We start from the raw sequence: 20,629 nt of genomic DNA, 5'->3' as shown, positions 1-20,629 counted from the left end.
ACCTTTAACTCCGCCAGTACCTCGTCTCCTACCTTCCAAACTTCACAGAAGCTCTCCTGCGAACCTTGCAGAACTAGCCCTCCTGGAAGAAAGGACATTGCGGAGACATGGCTTAGCCACAGCCTGGGGGTAGTTGAAATTTTCTCTCTACAGCGGAGTGTGCTGATATGAAACTTCCTGGCACATTAAAACGGTGTGCCGGACCGAGACTCGAACTCGGGACCTTTGCCCAGGCTGTGGCTTAGCCATGTCTCCGCAGTGTCCTTTCTACCAGGAGTGCTAGTTCTGCAAGGTTCGCAGGAGAGCTTCTGTGCAGTCTGGAAGGTAGGAGACGAGGTACTGCCGGAATTAAATCTGTGAGGACGGGGCGAGAGTCGTGCTTGGGTAGCTCATTTGGTAGAGCACTTGTTGCTTGGGTAGCTCATTCGGTAGAGCACTTGCCCACGAAAGGCAAAGGTCCCGAGTTCGAGTCTCGGTCCGGCACACCGTTTTAATCTGCCACGAAGTTTCATATCAGCGCACACTCCGCTGTAGAGTGAAAATTTCATTGTAAACTTAAAATTATTTGTAAAATCCAATGCATTCCACTTCAGTCAGTTACTGAAAATAAGGGCCCCGCAATGAATTTAAAATGACTGACAGTGCTACTCAATCCAGTACGCTGTGGGTACTCTGAAACAGTTTACTTTAAATGGAAAAAATGGAAATGAGCGTTTGGCGTCATCGGCAGAGAGGCCCGTTGCTGGCGGGTCCGACGGCCTTGGTGCAGGTATTATTACATTCGACGACACATTGGGTGACCTGACCGCCGGATGGAGATGAAATGATGAAGAGAGCACAACACCCAGTCCCTGAGCTGAGAAAATCGCCGACCCAGCCGGGAATCGAACCCGGGTCCGTAGGACGGCAATCTATCACGCTGACCACTATTATTTTTAATCTAATTTTTGATCTATATTTTTCGTTGAATTTGTTCGGGCGGACGTCCGATGACTCTCGTTTAGGTTCTACGTTGATCCATTCACTCAGCTTTTTGTTACAGAGGGTAGCTAACCCTCTGACCCAACACGCTGAACTGCCGTGCCGGCATAAAAATCTCATTTTGTTCGCTTTCGTTCGTTGCATCTGGTCGGGGCGGACGTCGTAAGACACCCGTTCGTCGCTGATCGGTTAATTCAGTTGTTTTATTACTCAGGGCAACTAACCCTCTAACCGAACACGCTGAGCTACCGATCTCTCAGCTACCGGGGCTGACACTTTAAATTATCACGCATGAGCTGGAAACAGTGTCAATGCCAGGACATACTGTCAGAAGTAACAGCATAAGGAAAATCTAACGAAGTTACGATCGGTATAAATCAGATAGCAGCAGAACAGGTTTCTCAAGAAACAGATCGTATGACGAAATATGCGACCAATATATGTTACGAGGCTTCTGGGGTGGTCATGACATTTGGATGAATTCCCTGTATTTCTTGACAATTGTCGTACAGTACTTCCTATATGAATAACAATCATCTTCAACTCAACAACCAAATCCATTGTTTTACAGGCGATGGGCTGTCATAATCGCAACTGTATGGCTGGCCTCCATAATGATAAATCTATCACTCTTTGCGTGGAATAAATGGGAGCCTGGAGCTGAATGCGAACTGGACAAAATCGTTCCTCTGGGTTACATGATAGCAGCCGGGATCGCAACCCACGGCGGCATCATCGTTGTCGTGGCACTGGTGCATTACCGGATTCACAGGTTAGTCTGCCTATCAAAGCACATTCTGTACTACAGTTGTTAAAGCTCGAGTAATTTTCACCCAGGGTCGAGCGAAAAATTTATCATCATTAGATCTACCTGATTAAAATATGAAATATTGTTGTTATATCCTCCTCCATGCTGTGAAACGAAAGCACAATATTCAAATACTGGTGAACATTTATTCCTGAATTGCCTCTGTAACCAGGATTATTTAATTACAGTATCGTTCTGATAGCTGACCAGCATAGTCGAATGGCGTTTACAAAATAAATTTTCCTTATCAGTATTAGGCAATCAAAAGGGGTATATGTCTTGATCTATGCACTGAGAACACTAGACTCGTAATCGGGTGGAGCTGTTTTCTGAACCCCGATCAGCCGACTTGCTTTACATTTTCTATATTATACAGATGTCATTTGAACCAAACAGTGAAATAATTTATTCAAAGAGACAAAGACTTGTTTCCTTCACCGTCACTCTGCAATGAACCTAATAATCAGTCTCTAATAGTCTTAAGGTCAACGGGACGCTAAATTACAAACATTCTTGATATTTCTCTGCAGCGGGATATGACAATGTTTATTATTACTGTTCCACGAGATATTGACAGACCGGGCTGAGACTCCCTTAGTGCCCTGCTAGAGAAGTACGTAACGAGCCGTCACAAGGTTTCGCCTAGGCCTGTTGATTTTTTAAAAATATCGGTAATTCGATATATCTATATTTAAAAACATCTTTATTGCCTCTCGATATATAGAAAAAAGAATCTATGTGTCGCGGGAAAAAATACCGATGTACCGGCCTATAATAATATCTGCAGCACATTGTAAATATAGTGCCAGTTTCAGAGCATTATACTGAAGTATTTTATTATAAGATATCCTGTACATCAACAAGCTAGCATCCTGCATGTCCCCCTTAGTGCAAGAATTGAAAGGAAAACGATGCGCGTTCACGACTGACGATAACCACTTTGCTAACAGTGGTGAAGCTAAACGTTGCAGTTTCCGTCCGTACCGCCGAACGCCGATTACGTCACAATTTCACCTCACACGTGCCCACCTATCACAAAGACCAATCTCGCCATTGTGATTTTTGTTCACTATTTCCAGAAACTGTTTTTGAAGAATGCCGATGTGGAGAAATAGCACACTACTCGCTCTAAAAATCGTTTTTTAACGTAACTTTCTTGTTATTGCTATTTCTTCACATCGGAAATCTCGTTATTCCATTCACTCCGTCACTCCTCCCCCCCCTCCCCCCTTCCCAGACCCCAGTAAAATCGGACTGCCTCTTTTGTGCGACATATACTTATTTCACATATTCATATAGAAAGATTGGACATAACGAAAGCTAACAAGTAGTAAGACTCCTTCACACAGTAAAAGTGAAATTATCCTCTATCACTATTTCAAAAGAAAATCTTTAAATATTTACGGAAAATTTTGAGAAAAATATAATTTAAAAAAATCGGCACCTGACATTAACTCTTTTATAGCGATATATTGATGTATCTGGGAAGATCCTCGCCGATATATATCGATATTTTTTGGAAAATATATGGATGTATCGATATTTTATCAACAGCCCTAGTTTCGTCCATTCACTCTCTCTCGATCCGATAATCACCGTTAACAATGGAAAAAAGTTTCTCTTCCCAAACTAATTGTTCCTCACAGTGGCATGCTACTACAGTAAGTGATAGAGCTTCCTCGATGTAATATGATTGTATGCATTGGACGCTTTGCTGACGTTCGTAAAGATGCGCAGATTTACGTTTACGCTGTTAGCGTGCTCATTATTTCCGTAATATTAGGACTATCAACTTCGACATGCCTCAGTGAACTGGTATTATTTCATAGCTACTAAACGGAGTAAATCTATTACCATCTTCTAACGATGTATATGTCGTTGTGTCTGCAATCAGAGGAATTTCTGAAACTCAAACACGTATGGTGTTTCGAGTTGAATCTGGGATGAGGCATGTTCTAGGTAGTGAAGAAATGTTTCTCTAATTATGATAAGACAAACTTGTTTTAGCAGTAATTCAATGCCTTAATAAGTAAATATGCAGAGGAATATAAACATAAACAGGTATATATCAAGAAAAATAGCAAACCATCCGTGAGTGTTACAACCATTTTTAATATCAATTCAGTGGATAGTCTTAATCGTAAATAGTAGCTTCTGTGTTCGGAGTGTACTTCGCTCACGCCCTTATCTCAGCTCTTTGTAAAAATCATCATCATAATCTTCTATTAAATTCCTCGCATATTGCAAACGTAAGAAAATGTCCTCTTTTTTCTTTGTTTCAATCCATACGAGTTTTTCCTATAAAAGATATATCGTTAGTTTTCTTTTTGGCACTGTTATGTTGGAAGAACCATGCAAACCGTCTCCTTGAAACTGGACAAGATGGTTTTCTTTTCTATCAGACAGCTTAAATCAAATCAGTCAAGACTGTTGAGCTATGATTGTGCCCTTAAGCAGGTTTCGGATCTCTGTTTACAGCATTTCAGCATTTTTCAAGGGGAACTCGGAACGTTCGTAAAATACAGCTAAGACTGAAGCTAAATTTAATTCGTCTAGTTCTAACTTTAAAAATACAAACAGGATACATTTGATGAAAGAAAGAAGGAACATTACAGCATTATGATTATCTTTCAGTCGATAACGAGACATGTAGAGACAGAAAACCAGTTGGAACTGAACGAAGATGAGTCAGGAAGCTCAACATTTTCGTCTTGGTTGCTAGACCTTCTATAGGTACTCATTTCTCTATGGAGTCACATCTTTTAGTTCTGTATAGTCATGTTTTATAGCACAGAACTCAGTTTGTGTTAATTGCAGGGATGAAATCTTATTCACATAACAAAAATTGTTGTAACGCATATGAAAGATGTTCATTAAAATTAGATTTCGGCTGAGCCAAAATTCCTGTTTTCTCGTAATTTTAAAATCCGTGTATTCAGATAATATCTGTAAGATTTATATTTGTTCAAAGCTATTTAGAATATAAACTGATTTATTTTCAACAGATTAACATCAGTTGTCTATAGCCTCATTTTCACAACTTCGTAGCAGAAACCCCTGGTCACATTGGATGAAAACTGAAGATTCATAACATAACAGTAATTTACAAACGCATTCAGACCACTCTAACTGTCATAAAATGTCATAAATAAATGTTAATAGTGAAATAAAATTAAGGATTCAGTTTAACCGATAAATCTGTTTTCACCTTACCGAAGGAACTATGTTGGAGTTGGCTCACAATCGCCAAAACAGCTGAAAGCACAGATCTGTGTTGTCAATCTGGAGTTTGAGTCCATTTCTCCCCGAAAGCGACATCATTGCCCTAACAACTGATTCAGACACTCAGTTATATGTAATGAGGCAATACCAACAGTCACTGGCGGGAAGACACATAATTTTCAGCAATCATCTGCACACAGAATTTTCTAACTTCTACCTTAAATCCAGTTCATCATCAGATTTACAGGAGAGCGTCCATTCAAACGTACAGATTTATTTCATAAGATTGGAGATGCCACCTTAATCTCAAACATAATTTTAGGAGGCGCATCGCTGTGGCCGATCTTCTTATTTCTTTGACAAAGGTGGCAGTAGAGAACCTGAGACGGACATCGTCCCAGAGCCGGATCTCAATATGAATTCAGATAAGGGTTACCACCTTGAGAGCTATGAAAACTTGAGCTACGTCCGTAAAGCTTAACTGTCGGGATGAGTCAACTTCTGTTGTTATCCGAAGCTATTTCTGAACAGCGACGCTGCAGGAGCTCCACACGGCTCCTAGGTGTCATAACGTACTTTTTTTATCTGCTTGGGCACAACTGTGTTGGCCGTACAGTTTCAGCACTGTGCTACCTTCTCCTTGTGCAGTATAAACTACTTTGACACGGTCACTCTCACTCTCAATATCCGTATAACAGAATCGGTATTTTAAGATACTTCGGAAGCTGAACACCAGTTAACTAAATATTAACTTGAAATAAAATCTTCTTTAATACCGTTATTGGCCCAGCATTATCATATAATTATATATTCCCATACAAAAATAGTAAGTTGAAACAAGACACATATATAAACTACACAACAATTCTGCACTCTATTTTGTCTCAAAAATCAAAGATAAATTACAATATTAACGATAACCGAAACATTAGTGCACAAGTGCCGATCATGGTTCAAATGGCTCTGAGCACTATGGGACTCAACTGCTGTGGTCATTAGTCCCCTAGAACTTAGAACTACTTAAACCTAACTAACCTAAGGACATCACACACATCCATGCCCGAGGCAGGATTCGAACCTGCGACCGTAGCAGTCGCACAGTTCCGGACTGCGCGCCTAGAACCGCGAGACCACCGCGGCCGGCTGACCCTTCATTTTGGGACACTTTGTGTACCGTGTAAATGACTTAACTTGGACACATCGAAGCTGCACTGCGTCGTTATGTATTATTTTATCCCACATAGCCCTTTCTTAAATGCTACATGCACAATTGCCGTGTGTCACATAAATATTAATAAGATGATTTCCGTGGAATAAAATACGTTACATAACGGAAATTGGCTCTGAGGTTGCTTTTGAATGAGAGTCTTGAAGCCGGCCGCAGTGGCCTAGCGGTTCCAGGCGCTTCAGTCCGGAACCGCGCGACTGCTACGGTCGCAGGTTCGAATCCTGCCTCTGGCATGGATGTGTGTCATGTCCTTAGGTTAGTTAGGTTTAAGTAGTGTTAAGTTCTAGGGGACTGATGACCTCAGATGATAAGTCCCATAGTGCTCATAGCCATTTTTGAAGAGTCTTGAAGTTGTATATCACGTAGCGTAGACGAGCTCAGATAGTCATCTGCCGACACTGTCATTTAAGATACAATTTCCACCATCGGAGTCAATACAACTGTTCAAATGTTTTAATGCGTACCACAATTTACATCAGTCCACTCACGACAGAACAAACCTCCCATTCATTGTCGATGAAATAGGCTAATGAGCTTACGTGTTTCTAGGAGGGACGTTCAGTAAGTAATGCAACACATGGTTGTCATTTAAGATACAATTTCCACCATAGGAATCAATACAACTGTTTAAATATTTTAATGCGTACCACAATTTACATCAGTCCACTCACGACAGAACAGACCTCCCATTCATGGTCGATGAAATAGGCTAATGAGCTTACGTGTTTCTAGGAGGGACGTTCAGTAAGTAATGCAACACATGGTTGGAAAAAGGCGGAATTTTTGGGGGTACATCGTAGAATATTCCTGCTTCAGCTCCCATAGATTCCTGAAGTTCCGCTAGGTGGCAGCACCAAACATAGCCTTCTAATTGGCGCCGGTAATGGAGGTGGGCTGCAAGCAGAGAGCTGTCATTGAGTTTCGTTTGACGGAAAAATAGGGCATCACAGGTATTCACAGGCACTTGCAAAACGTCTACTGAGACCAGGCAGAGAACAAAAGCATGGCGAGTCGTTGGATGAAGCGTCTGTCATTATCGCAACAAGGTAGCGCCAACCTGTCCGAGCTCCCTCTAGCCAGCCGGCAGTACACAGCACACAGCAATGGCTCCTGCAGTGTTGGAAGGTGCGGGGACTTGAATTCAAGGTGGTCAACGAATCACGATCAAACAACTCGTTGCACAACCGTACGTCCCTTTTGGTAGTGCTCGCAGAAATTCATTGGTTGGTTCTTCCTCATCCACCATACAGCGCGGATCTCGCACTTTCCGACTTCATTTGTTTGACCCAATTAAGGATGCACTCTGCGGAAAGCAGTACATGGATGATGGGCGGGTTACTGATGCAGCAACACTAATTAATACAACGTATCTGAATCCTGAATGAAACCAACCCGCTTTCAGAAAAAAATGTCTTGCGTTACTTATAGAGCGCACTTCGTACACGGAAGTACAAGGTAAAAGTATTTCTCTCAAATTTACCTGCTCAGTTACATACCTCTACGTACGTATCTTCATGTCGCGAAAGCTATGTTGCTAAAATACTGTATCTACTATCACATCTGTACGCTGTAAACCACTAAAAAGTACACGGCGGAGTATACTTACCATCATACTACATACTAGCGTTTCTTCATTTTCCATTCTACATCTACATCTACATCTACATCCATACTCCGCAAGCCACCTGACGGTGTGTGGCGGAGGGTACCTTGAGTACCTCTATCGGTTCTCCCTTCTATTCCAGTCTCGTATTGTTCGTGGAAAGAAGGATTGTCGGTATGCCACTGTGTGGGCTCTAATCTCTCTGATTTTATCCTCATGGTCTCTTCACGAGGTATACGCAGGAGGGAGCAATATACTGCTTGACTCCTCGGTGAAGGTCTGTTCTCGAAACTTCAACAAAAGCCCGTACCGAGCTCCTGAGCGCCTCTCGTGCACTGCCTTCCACTGGAGTTTATCCATCATCTCCGTAACGCTTTCGCGATTACTAAATGATCTTGTAACGAAGCGCGCTTCTCTTCGTTGGATTTTCTCTATCTCTTCTATCAAATATATCTGGTACGGATCCCACACTTCTGAGCAGAATTCAACCAGTGGGCGAGCAAGCGTACTGTAACCTACTTTCTTTTGTTTTCGGATTGCATTTCCTTAGGATTCTTCCAATGAATCTCAGTCTGCCATCTGCTTTACCGACGATTAACTTTATATGATCATTCCATTTTAAATTACTCCTAATGCGTACTCCCAGATAATTTATGGAATTAATTGCTTCCAGTTGCTGACCTGCTATATTGTAGCTAAATGATATGGGATCTTTCTTTCTATGTATTCGCAGCACATTCCACTTGTCTACATTGGGATTCAATTGCCATTCCCTGCACCATGCGTCAATTTACTGCAAAACCTCCTGCATTTCAGTACAATTTTCCATTGTTAAAATCTCTCGATATACCACAGCATTATCCGCAAAAAGCCTTAGTAAACTTCCGATGTCATCCACAAGGTCATTTATGTATACTGTGAATAGCAACGGTCCTACGACACTCCCCTGTGGCACACCTGAAGACACTCTTACTTCGGAAGACTTCTCTCCATTGAGAATGACATACTGCGTTCTGTTATCTAGGAACTCTTCAATCCAATCACACAATTGGTCTGATAGTCCAAATGCTCTTACTTTGTTCATTGAACTACTGTGGGGAACTGTATCGAACGCCTTGCGGAAGTCAAGAAACACGGCATCTACCTGCGAACACGTGCCTATGGCCCTCTGAGTGTCGTGGACAAATAGCGCGAGCTGGGTTTCACACGATCGTCTTTTTCGTAACCCATACTTATTCCTACAGAGTAGATTTCTAATTTCCAGAAAATTCATTATACTCGAACATAAAAAGTGTTCCAAAATTCTACAGCTGATCGACGTTAGAGATATAGGTCTATAATTCCGCACATCTGTTAGACGTCCCTTCTTGAAAACGGGGATGATCTGTGCCCTTTTCCAATCCTTTGGAACGCGACGCTCTTCTAGAGACCTACGATACACCGCTGCAAGATGGGGAGCAAGTTCCTTCACGTACTCTGTGTAAAACCGAACTGGTATCCCATCAGGTGCAGCGGCCTTTCCTCTTTTGAGCTATTTTAATTTTTTCTCTATCCCTCTGTCGTCTATTTCGATATCTACCATTTTGTCATCTGTGCGACAATCTAGAGAAAGAACTACAGTGCAGTCTTCCTCTGTGAAACAGCTTTAAAAAAAGACATTCGCGTTAAAAGCCCGTGATGATAGGCTGCTTGAATGTCTGTGAGAACCATTAATGGACTGGCCGGTGTACCAAGCCAACTCTTATTAGTCAGAAGGGCGGTTTCGGTACGCGTCTGTTGTCTCGTTCAACGAGCGCTAAAAAATCTTAAATTCGTGTAATTGCAGGTTCTTGTTTAGTGGTAGGTGGGGTGCCACGAAACGTATGCTAAAAACTCTGACCGGTGGGGTGTTACGGGGGGATGGAGGTCGTGCGGGGGTCGGGTGGAGGTTTGTTTGAAGGTAAATTTTTACGTGTTTCCTGAACAAACGAAAAACGACATCCACTAGCCAAAATAAAATTAACTTCAATTTACTACAAAAACAGATCTTACTAATTTTTTCCTTAGGACAAATAGTTCACACGATGCAGGAGACTGAAAAACCGCAAATTGTAGAAAATGATATGTTAATTGTACACAGTTACAGTTCGATGTTAAATTAAGTGAGTAAAGAACAAATAATAGATGAGTGTACCACGTTTAAGTGCAGCAGAGCCATATTAAGGGATACATTGTCTTATGTAGGTGTGACGCCATGGAAGGGGAAACGGGTGTAGGATAGAAACCTGTGGGAAAGAACGTCTTCAGAACCACTTCCCACCTTCAATGGTCTGCTGCCTGAACAGAGAACAGGTCAGTCTTCATTTTTTCTACCCCATTTTGCTACAATAAGCAACTGTTGCGCTGGCTCTTTCACAGTGACCAATACACCAAAAAAGGGGATGTTTATTTTTCACACAATGGGGATAAACTAGATGGAATGCAGATATGAGGTACTGATAATACAAACGCGAGATACACATACAGACAGAATCTACATAAATCACTGCACACTGCTAGTGGGGAAATTAGTTCTTAGTTATCCTATAGAAAACTGTAGCGTACTTCTGCGGAAAGTCACTTCACCCACCACGATCTCTGCTCATTCTGCAGAGTTTACCAATAGACCATACCTCCGCAGCATTTTCCATCCATTTCTCTAATATAAGTATACAAAATTCCACTGTGATCCCCTATATATAATAGTATCTTAATTGTACACAATTAGAGTTCGTTGTTAAATTAAGTGAGTAAAGAACAAATTATATATATAGGGTGAGGCAGCTAAGTCATAACACCACTTATATCTCCCGAACCGTAATAGGTAGCATATACAAAGATGCCGTTTGCATAGTGAATTGCAGGGACAGGGGCTACTTGAATACAAAGTATTTCATGTTTGTGCTATTTTTTATTACAGAGATATGAGGCCATCTTTCGTTTTTTTAATGGAGCCCTATGTTAAATTTTACCGTAAGATGATGGGCTTAAAAAGACGGTTTCAAATATGTGTAATTTATAATATTTAGGAGAATGGTTTTTGAGACACAGATATGTTCTTGTATCGTGGTCGTCCTTCGAAGCGGCGTTGACCAATGCGACCTTTCCTGTTGTGTGGACTACATCGTAAACATCGCAAGTCCGTCCTTACACAAACACGCCCATTTACCAGACAATAGTGATACATACTGCAATATTTTGCGCAAAATTAACTGATGATGTCGCGCAAATATTATTCAGTTATTTGACAAGTGTGATACCAAAATAACAGACAACATACAGTATTAAAATACTAAAATATGTTGTTACATTTTAAGTAACAGAAATCCAAATTTATATGACGAGGGCTTTATTGGTCACAATTATTTCCTAAGTATTTCTTTTTTATTTGAAAATACAATTGATCACAATACAAAGTAAATACACACCAAGATGCAAAATACGTACCGTACTGTACATGATACAAAACTTTACTGAAGCATCTGCTCAAGATGCTTCGCCTCTGCTGCAATGCACATTTATAGTGGCCGTTCGAATGATTTATGAACGGCTGCGAGGGTGTCACATAAGATATCAGAGCACGCTTCGATGATACGTTGCTTCATATCGTCTGGCGTAGTTGGTATTTGAGCATACACTTAATGTTTGATTGCTCCCCATAGAAAAAAAAATCAAGAGTGATCAAATCAGGAGACCGGGCTGGCCAATTCACTTCGGCACGACGTCCTATCCCACAATCCGGGAACTTTCTATATATATATCCACTTTTCGCAGCAATGCAGGCTGCTATTCTCCCATGGAGACGATCGTAGAGATGCTGGATGTAGTCCTGTGGAACGGCTTGCCATGCCATTTCCACCTGGCGCCTCAGTTGGACCAGCGTTCGTGCTGGACGTGCAGACCGCGTGAGACGACGCTTCATCCAGTCCCAAACATGCTCAATGGGGGACAGATCCAGAGATCTTGCTGGCCAGGGTAGTTGACTTACACCTTCTAGAGCACGTTGGGTGGCACGGGATACATGCGGACGTGCATTGTCCTGTTGGAACAGCAAGTTCTCTTGCCGGTCTAGGAATGGTAGAACGATGGGTTCGATGACGGTTTGGATGTACCGTGCACTATTCAGTGTCCCCTCGACGATCACCAGAGGTGTACGGCCAGTGTAGGAGATCGCTCCCCACACGGTTGCGAATGGTCCTCGCCGATACCCCAGGAGCAACAGTGTCCCTAATTTGCTGGGAAGTGGCGGTGCGGTCCCCTACGGCACTGTGTAGGACCCTACGGTCTTGGCGTGCATCCGTGCGTCGCTGCGGTCCGGTCGCAGGTCGACGGGCACGTGCACATTCCGCCGACCACTGGCGACAACATCGATGTACTGTGGAGACCTCACGCCCCATGTGTTGAGCAATTCGGCGGTACGTCCACCCGCCCTCGCTCAAAGTCCGTCAACTGCACATACGGTTCACGTCCACGCTGTCGCGGCATGCTACCAGTGTTAAAGACTGCGATGGAGCTCCGTATGCCACGGCAAACTGGCTGACACTGACGGCGGCGGTGCACAAATGCTGCGCAGCTAGCGCCATTCGACGTCCAACACCGCGGTTCCTGGTGTGTCCGCTGTGCCGTGCGTGTGATCATTGCTTGTACAGCCCTCTCGCAGTGTCCGGAGCAAGTATGGTGGGTCTGACACACCGGTGTCAATGTGTTCTTTTTTACATTTCCAGGAGTATATATATATATATATATATATATATATATATATATATATATATATATATAGTGGTGTTATTTTTCAGTTTATTGAATGATTACTTATTTGCAGTAATTAAGTGAGTTTTATTGGGAAATACGTTCCAAAAGCTATATCTGGGAACTGTTTAACCTGTAAGTGTGATATTGTTAGTGACCTATTTAATGTTGGTGGGAAATTGATTGGACTGGTAAATACAAGTTATTTGGGGAAGAAATTCGAGTTATGAAAGTTTCAGAAAGCAAAAAGTTTGGTGTTGTTCATTCATCTTGCTGAAAAGAGTAAACCAGTGCAGACTCAATTAAATGAGGTGACTCATTTCTGAAAGAAGCTCTGGAACAGTAACAGCCTACATTATAGAGCTTCAAATTTACATTCAGCCGACATAAAATTTTTGTTCTGTAACTATCTATTCTGTGCGGAACGTGGTGATGACGAGTTTCTTCATAAAAAATGTCAGAAACTCAACAAATGCCGCGAAGGAATTTTATGTTGACTCCTTCATTTAGGGCAATATAATTGCAGCTTGTGCACAGCAGAGGACGGGCGTATGGGGAGCCACAATCTGAAGACATATCGGCTCTGTTGTGGCTGTGCAAGCAGCAGATGCAGATCATCACGACGATCACTATACAAAGTTCTTATATATGATTTACATCTTATATATCTTTACTTATATATGATTTACATCGAGAAGAAGAGGATACCCTGACCATGAAGAAATTTCTGCATCAATGGAGGTGATTTTTAGTTACATAGTGATAAATGACAACTGCTGATTCACCTTGGATGAGCTGTTGGCGTTAATTTGCGAAAAAATACGTCGTATTATGTCAGTCACGGTCAGAACGAAAGACACACGTGGAGTCTGTGGTATTATTTGTCGATACCATCCAAGAGGCGTGGCGAAGGTAGCAACGGAACTGTAGGTTTCCGTCAGATGTCGATAGCGGTGTGGGCAGACCCAACAGTCCACGTTCACTGAGCCACCCCTTCAACGGCTCTGGACTATTAGCGTCCTCTGTCTCTCCGATATAGGACGGCCGGCGGCAACCAGACGACCCACTTGCATTTGGAGCCCATTCGATGCAACGCCATCATCTGTGCTTAGTACAGCGAGCATCTTCGTTGTTGATTCTATTTCTTGCTGCTCTATTTGTAATAAGTCTTCGTATATCAATAATTTTAATTTGCAGATCCTTGTATTGGCCACGTCTGCAGTTAAAATTGTTGGCTGTGAGGTCGGCCAGTTATGCAAAACACCGTTTTTCTCAGTACCCAAACATGTTTCGGCACCACTGTGCCATCGTCAGCGGGTTTTGGTTTTTATTTGTTCTTTACATTTGGTGTGAGTTAATTTTCTAGATCACTTGCATTACTACAGGTATCTTGTAATGTTTTCGTGTGGCAAGTACTTCCATTCTCCGCATAATGCTGCGATAATGTGATGCACACGTGACTATAACACACTGTGTTCTGGTAAAGTGAAAAGTGTTTTACTACGTTCGTTGTGAAAAATACTTGTTATAGCTACTTGTACATCACAGCAACCCAGCATTACGCGGAGAATGGAAGTACTTGCCACACGAAAACAGAACAAGCTACCTGTAGTAATAAACACACAAGTAATCCAGCAAATATATGAACACCATTAGTAAAGAATAAATAAAAAAAGAAATCCACTGATGGTGGCACAGTGTTGCCGAAACATGTTTGGTACAGAGAAAAACGTTGTTTTGCAAAACTGGCTAACCTCACATCCAACATGTCTTCGTATGTTTGGAGAAATGCAAGTTAAGTAAATCTTCTGTGTGTCAACTTGTTGTTGTTGTTGTGGTCTTCAGTCCTGAGACTGGTTTGATGCAGCTCTCCATGCTACTCTATCTTGTGCAAGCTTCTTCATCTCCCACTACCTACTGCAACCTACATCCTTTTGAATCTGCTTAGTGTAGTCATCTCTTGGTCTCCCTCTACGATTTTTACCCTCCATGCTGCCCTCTAATACTAAATTGGTGATCCCATGATGCCTCAGAACATGTCCAACCAACCGATCCCTTCTTCTGGTCAAGTTGTGCCACAAACTTCTCTTCTCCCCAGTCCTATTCAATACTTCCTCATTAGTTATGTGATCTACCCATCAAATCTTCAGCATTCTTCTGTAGCACCACATTTCGAAAGCTTCTATTCTCTTCTTGTCCAAACTATTTATCGTCCATGTTTCACTTCCATACATGGCTACACTCCATACAAATACTTTCAGAAATGACTTCCTGACACTTAAATCTATACTCGATGTTAACAAATTTCTCTTCTTCAGAAACGCTTTCTTTCCCATTGCCAGTCTACATTTTATATCCTCTCTACTTCGACCATCATCAGTTATTTTGCTCCCCAAATAGCAAAACTCCTTCACTACTTTAAGTGTCTCATTTCCTAATCTAATTCCCTCGGCATCACCCGACTTCATTCGACTACATTCCATTATCCTCGTTTTCCTTTTGTTGATGTTCATCTTATATCCTCCTTTCAACACACTATCCATTCCGTTCAACTGCTCTTCCAAGTCCTTTGCTGTCTCTGACAGAATTACGATGTCATCGGCGAACCTCAACATTTTTATTTCTTCTCCATGGATTTTAATACCTACTCCGAAATTTTCTTTTGTTTCCTTCACTGCTTGCTCAATATACAGATTGAATAACATCGGGGATAGGCTACAACCCTGTCTCACTCCCTTCCCAACCACTGCTTCCCTTTCATGTCCCTCGATTCTTATAACTGCCATCTGGTTTCTGTACAAATTGTAAATAGCATTTCGCTCCCTGTATTTTACCCCTGCTACCTTTAGAATTTGAAAGACAGGTTTCCAATCAACATTGTCAAATGCTTTCTGTAAGTCTACAAATGCTAGAAACGTAGGTTTGCCCTTCCTTAATCTAGCTTCTAAGATAAGTCGGAGGGACAGTATTGCCACACGTGTTCCAACATTTCTACGGAATCCAAACTGATCTTCCCTGAGGTCGGCTTCAACTAGTTTTTCCATTCGTCTGTAAAGAATTCGCGTTAGTATTTTAAAGCTGTGACTTATTAAACTGATTGTTCGGTAATTTTCACATCTGTCAACACCTTCTTTCTTTGGGATTGGAATTATTATATTCTTCTTGAAGTCTGAGGGTATTCCGCCGGTTTCATACATCTTGCTCACCAGATGGTAGAGTTTTGTCAGGACTGGCTCTCCCAAGGCCGTCAGTAGTTCCAATGGAATGTTGTCTACTCCGGGGGCCTTGTTTCGACTCAGATCTTTAAGTGCTCTGTCAAACTCTTCACGCAGTATCGTATCTCCCATTTCATCTTCATCTACATCCTCTTCCATTTCCATAATATTGTCCTCAAGTACATCGCCCTTGTATAGACCCTCTATATACTCCTTCCACCTTTCTGCTTTCCCTTCTTTGCTTAGAACTGGGTTTCCATCTGAGCTCTTGATGTTCATACAAGTGGTTCTCTTATCTCCAAAGGTCGCTTTAATTTTTCTGTAGGCAGTATCTATCTTACCCCTAGTGAGATAAGCCTGTACATCCTTACATTTGTCCTCTAGCCATCCCTGCTTAGCCATTTTGCACTTCCCATTGATCTCATTTTTGAGACGTTTGTATTCCTTTTTGCCTGCTTCATTTACTGCATTTTTATATTTTCTCCTTTCATCAATTAAATTCAATATTTCTTCTGTTACCCAAGGATTTCTACTATCCTTCGTCTTTTTACCTACTTGATCCTCTGCTGCCTTCACTACTTCATCCCTCAAAGCTACCCATTCTTCTTCTACCGTATTTCTTTCCCCCATTCCTGTCAGTTGCTTCCTTATGCTCTCCCTGAAACTCTGTGCAACCTCTGGATCTTTTAGTTTATCCAGGTCCCATCTCCTTAAATTCCCACCTTCTTGCAGTTTCTTTAGTTTTAATCTACAGGTCATAACCAATAGATTGTGGTCAGAGTCCGCATCTGCCCCTGGAAATGTCTTACAATTTAAAACCTGGTTCCTAAATCTCTTTCTTACCATTATAAATCTACCTGAAACCTGTCAGTATCTCCAGGCTTCTTCCATGTATACAGCCTTCTTTTATGGTTCTTGAACCATAACTTGTTCGCTAATAATTTCGGCTCCCGTCCAGTTTTCTCTATGAAGACAGTTGCCACACCACTCTGTAACACACACCTCCGTATCACTAAGTATGAAGTAGTACACAACACGGGGCACAATTTTTTCAGCACAATTCGCACCAGAAAATCTTTGGTGTGCTTTTGTAGTTCAAGGGAAAATTATTAAAATACGTATGCCATTCTTCAATGAGCAAAGACGAACAAGCAGAACAGAAGTGAATAGTAAAATCATCTGGCACAGTTACATTGGAAGATAATTGCACATGATAGTTTGCAGACACCTTTTTTTTCTACAAAGTTTGACAGTTTATAGGGTATGTCGACGACAGAGAAAGAATCCTGCGATGACTGCAGATAGTGCCACAGGTTGCCCCAAATTCGTAGCACAACACACACATCTCATACTAACACGTTTAGATCCAACTGATGATGGAGGTATAAACCATAGAAATACACTCCTGGAAATGTAAAAAAGAACACATTGACACCGGTGTGTCAGACCCACCATACTTGCTCCGGACACTGTGAGAGGGCTGTACAAGCAATGGTCACACGCACGGCACAGCGGACACACCAGGAACCGCGGTGTTGGACGTCGAATGGCGCTAGCTGCGCAGCATTTGTGCACCACCGCCGTCAGTGTCAGTCAATTTGCCGTGGCATACGGAGCTCCATCGCAGTCTTTAACACTGGTAGCTTGCCGCGACAGCGTGGACGTGAACCGTATGTGCAGTTGACGGACTTTGAGCGAGGGCGGGTGGACGTACCGCCAAATTACTCAACACATGGGGCGTGAGGTCTCCACAGTACATCGATGTTGTCGCCAGTGGTCGGCGGAATGTGCACGTGCCCGTCGACCTGCGACCGGACCGCAGCGACGCACGGATGCACGCCAAGACCGTAGGATCCTACACAGTGCCGTAGGGGACCACACCGCCACTTCCCAGCAAATTAGAGACACTGTTGCTCCTGGGGTATCGGCGAGGACCATTCGCAACCGTCTCCATGAAGCTGGGCTACGGTCCCGCACACCGTTAGGCCGTCTTCCGCTCACGCCCCAACATCGTGCAGCCCGCCTCCAGTGGTGTCGCGACAGGCGTGAATGGAGGGACGAATGGAGACGTGTCGTCTTCAGCGATGAGAGTCGCTTCTACCTTGGTGCCAATGATGGTCGTATGCGTGTTTGGCGCCGTGCAGGTGAGCGGCACAATCAGGACTGCATACGACGAAGGCACACAGGGCCAACAGCCGGCATCATGGTGTGGGGAGCGATCTCCTACGCTGGCCGTACATCTCTGGTGATCGTCGAGGGGACACTGAATAGTGCACGGTACATCCAAACCGTCATCAAACCCAACGTTCTACCATTCCTAGACCGCCAAAGGAACTTGCTGTTCCAACAGGACAATGCACGTCCGCATGTATCCCGTGCCACCCAACGTGCTCTAGAAGGTGTAAGTCAACTACCCTGGCCAGCAAGATCTCCGGATCTGTCCCCCATTGAGCATGTTTGGGACTGGATGAAGCGTCGTCTCACGCGGTTTGCACGTCCAGCACGAACGCTGGTCCAACTGAGGCGCCAGGTGGAAATGGCATGGCAAGCCGTTCCACAGGACTACATCCAGCATCTCTACGATCGTCTCCATGGGAGAATAGCAGCCTGCATTGCTGCGAAAGGTGGATATACACTGTACTAGTGCCGACATTGTGCATGCTCTGTTGCCTTTGTCTATGTGCCTGTGGTTCTGTCAGTGTGATCATGTGATGTATCTGACCCCAGGAATGTGTCAATAAAGTTTCCCCTTCCTGGGACAATGAATTCACGGTGTTCTTATTTCAATTTTCAGGAGTGTATGTTGTGGATATAAATAACCAGGGACTGGGGACAGCAAACTTGTTGTTTTATTCGATATTTTGAAAGATATTAAGTCACTATCTTATCAAAACGTTTTTTCCACCTTGTGACAAATTCTGTTGAGGGCTAAGGAAATAGTACCTCATACAGTATTCTTCTTCATGGACTGCATTTCAATGAAAAGTAAGGCTGAATAGGAAATTGAAGAAAGTGGATACCTATATCTCATTGTAGCCATTCCCCATCAGTCCTCCATATTGCCAACCACATCACTCACCGGAAATATGGATCAGTGACTTGATCAGTCTCCTTGACGGTTTGAGTTTCAGCGGAGCTTACTACAACACTCAACAATTGGAGCTATAAGCTGTCTACCACACTGAAAATACAGTACTAAGTGAGATATTCGAAAATGTCGACTTCCTTGTCTCAGTGACTGGGATGCTTTCCTCTCCATCGTGTGAAGAGGTGCATAGCTTAAATCAACTCTCTCTCTCTGCCCCAAAAGTAGACCATCTAGGTATTACGGAATTTAAGATATCGGTGTTCTAAACTTGAAAAAGATCATTCTCATTTCACCCGACATACTGACACGCAGCTTGGAAGATGTGTTGTGGATGTCTGGTAAGTGACAACAGTCAGTGTAACCTACTCTATAAGGACCAATAATTTCTGTTGCTAGGCTTTTATTCAGTTTACCAGTAACACAATTGATGGTGAATGAAGTGCAGTAAGTTTGCTGCCATTCATCAGCAAGTAACTACATCACGGTGTACACAGGTTTACATATCTATTCCATTTCCCATCAGCATTACATAGGTCACTGACAATATCATACTTACAGTTCACTGTTCCTCGGCAAATATTTTACATAAAAACTAGATAACTGTAAAAATGTACTAACTCAATAACTGAAAATAACGCCAGTATTTAAACATGAGCAGTCTGCAAGTTTGTCTACTCACGTTAGAGAACATGGTGGGAAATCTATGGATGTCTGGTTTACTGCATGGAAGAGGGACTTCAGCTGATGATATATGTGAGAAAAAGTACCACCACAGCTCTATCTTGTGAATGTCTTTATTCTATCACACGACTGGTTTCGGCTTCACATTGCCGCCATCCTTATGCCCCACGACTGTCAAAAAAGTATTTGATTTCCTTGGCGCATTTACCGTGGGATACTTGTTACTAGCACACGTGTCTACGAAACGGTGTCGAGTATAGACTCTTGATGAAAGCTAGCCCACGTGTGGTAGTAACAAGGATACCATAGTAAATGCGCCAAGGAAATCAAATGTCCTTTTGGCAGTGGTGAGGCCTGAGGATGGCGGTAAAGTGCCTCCGAAGCTACTCGTGTGATAGAATAAAGACATTCTCAAGATATAGTTGTGTTGGTACTTTTTCTCATATAGGATGGGAAACGCTCTGGAGGCACTCTCTGTAAACCCCAGTAACAGCAACGCTTGTTATGGGCAAAGAGGCTTTTCCAACAAGAACGCTATAACTGCCATGAAGGATGACACGTACCACACTAGCACTGTGCAGCGATTTATGTAAATTTTCTCTGTACGTGTTTCTCGTGATAGTACTGTCAGTAACTCATGTTTGCATTTCCTATAGATTTGGACCCAGTTTATGAAAACTAAACATCCTCCTGATGGTGTATCTGCTCACAGTGCTGCCACTGATTTGTAAGGTGCGCTGTGAAAGAGTTGTTTAACCTTGTGAAGCATACTGTAGTTGCTTCTCGTGGCATAGTGGGGTAGAGAAAGTGAGGACTCGCCTGCTCTCCAGTTTGGAGGCGGAGGTGTTTGACCACATTCTGGCAACCTGCTTTCCCTTACGCTTCTACCCTCCACACCATTACAGCCCCAACACATGATTTATTGGTTAATGCGACTCTGATGCCATTAGATAACGTACACATTTTTAATATTTGTTCTTAAGACACTTATTTTAGAATACTTAATTTTACAATAAACATAAATATTATATCTTTA

General features: G+C 42.7%; 1 protein-coding gene across 5 annotated transcripts in view; it reads left to right on the top strand.

Annotated features, from left to right (window-relative positions):
* Positions 1 to 20,629, top strand: part of LOC126298991 (adenosine receptor A1-like) — a 176,288-nt gene that overhangs the window by 132,874 nt on the left and 22,785 nt on the right. For 4 of the 5 annotated variants that reach the window (XM_049990618.1, XM_049990614.1, XM_049990616.1 and 1 more), the window contains exon 3: positions 1,553 to 1,753. The exons of the other annotated variant lie outside the window; for it this stretch is intronic. In XM_049990618.1, the coding sequence (XP_049846575.1) occupies positions 1,553 to 1,753 (201 nt within the window). The remainder of the gene's footprint in view (positions 1 to 1,552; positions 1,754 to 20,629) is intronic. 5 annotated transcript variants of the gene reach the window in all.

The sequence above is a fragment of the Schistocerca gregaria genome, chromosome X (genome assembly GCF_023897955.1).
Source record: "Schistocerca gregaria isolate iqSchGreg1 chromosome X, iqSchGreg1.2, whole genome shotgun sequence".
NCBI lineage: Eukaryota > Metazoa > Arthropoda > Insecta > Orthoptera > Acrididae > Schistocerca > Schistocerca gregaria.
Note: the sequence above shows the minus strand (reverse complement) of the source record. Positions and strands in the feature narration are given on the sequence as shown.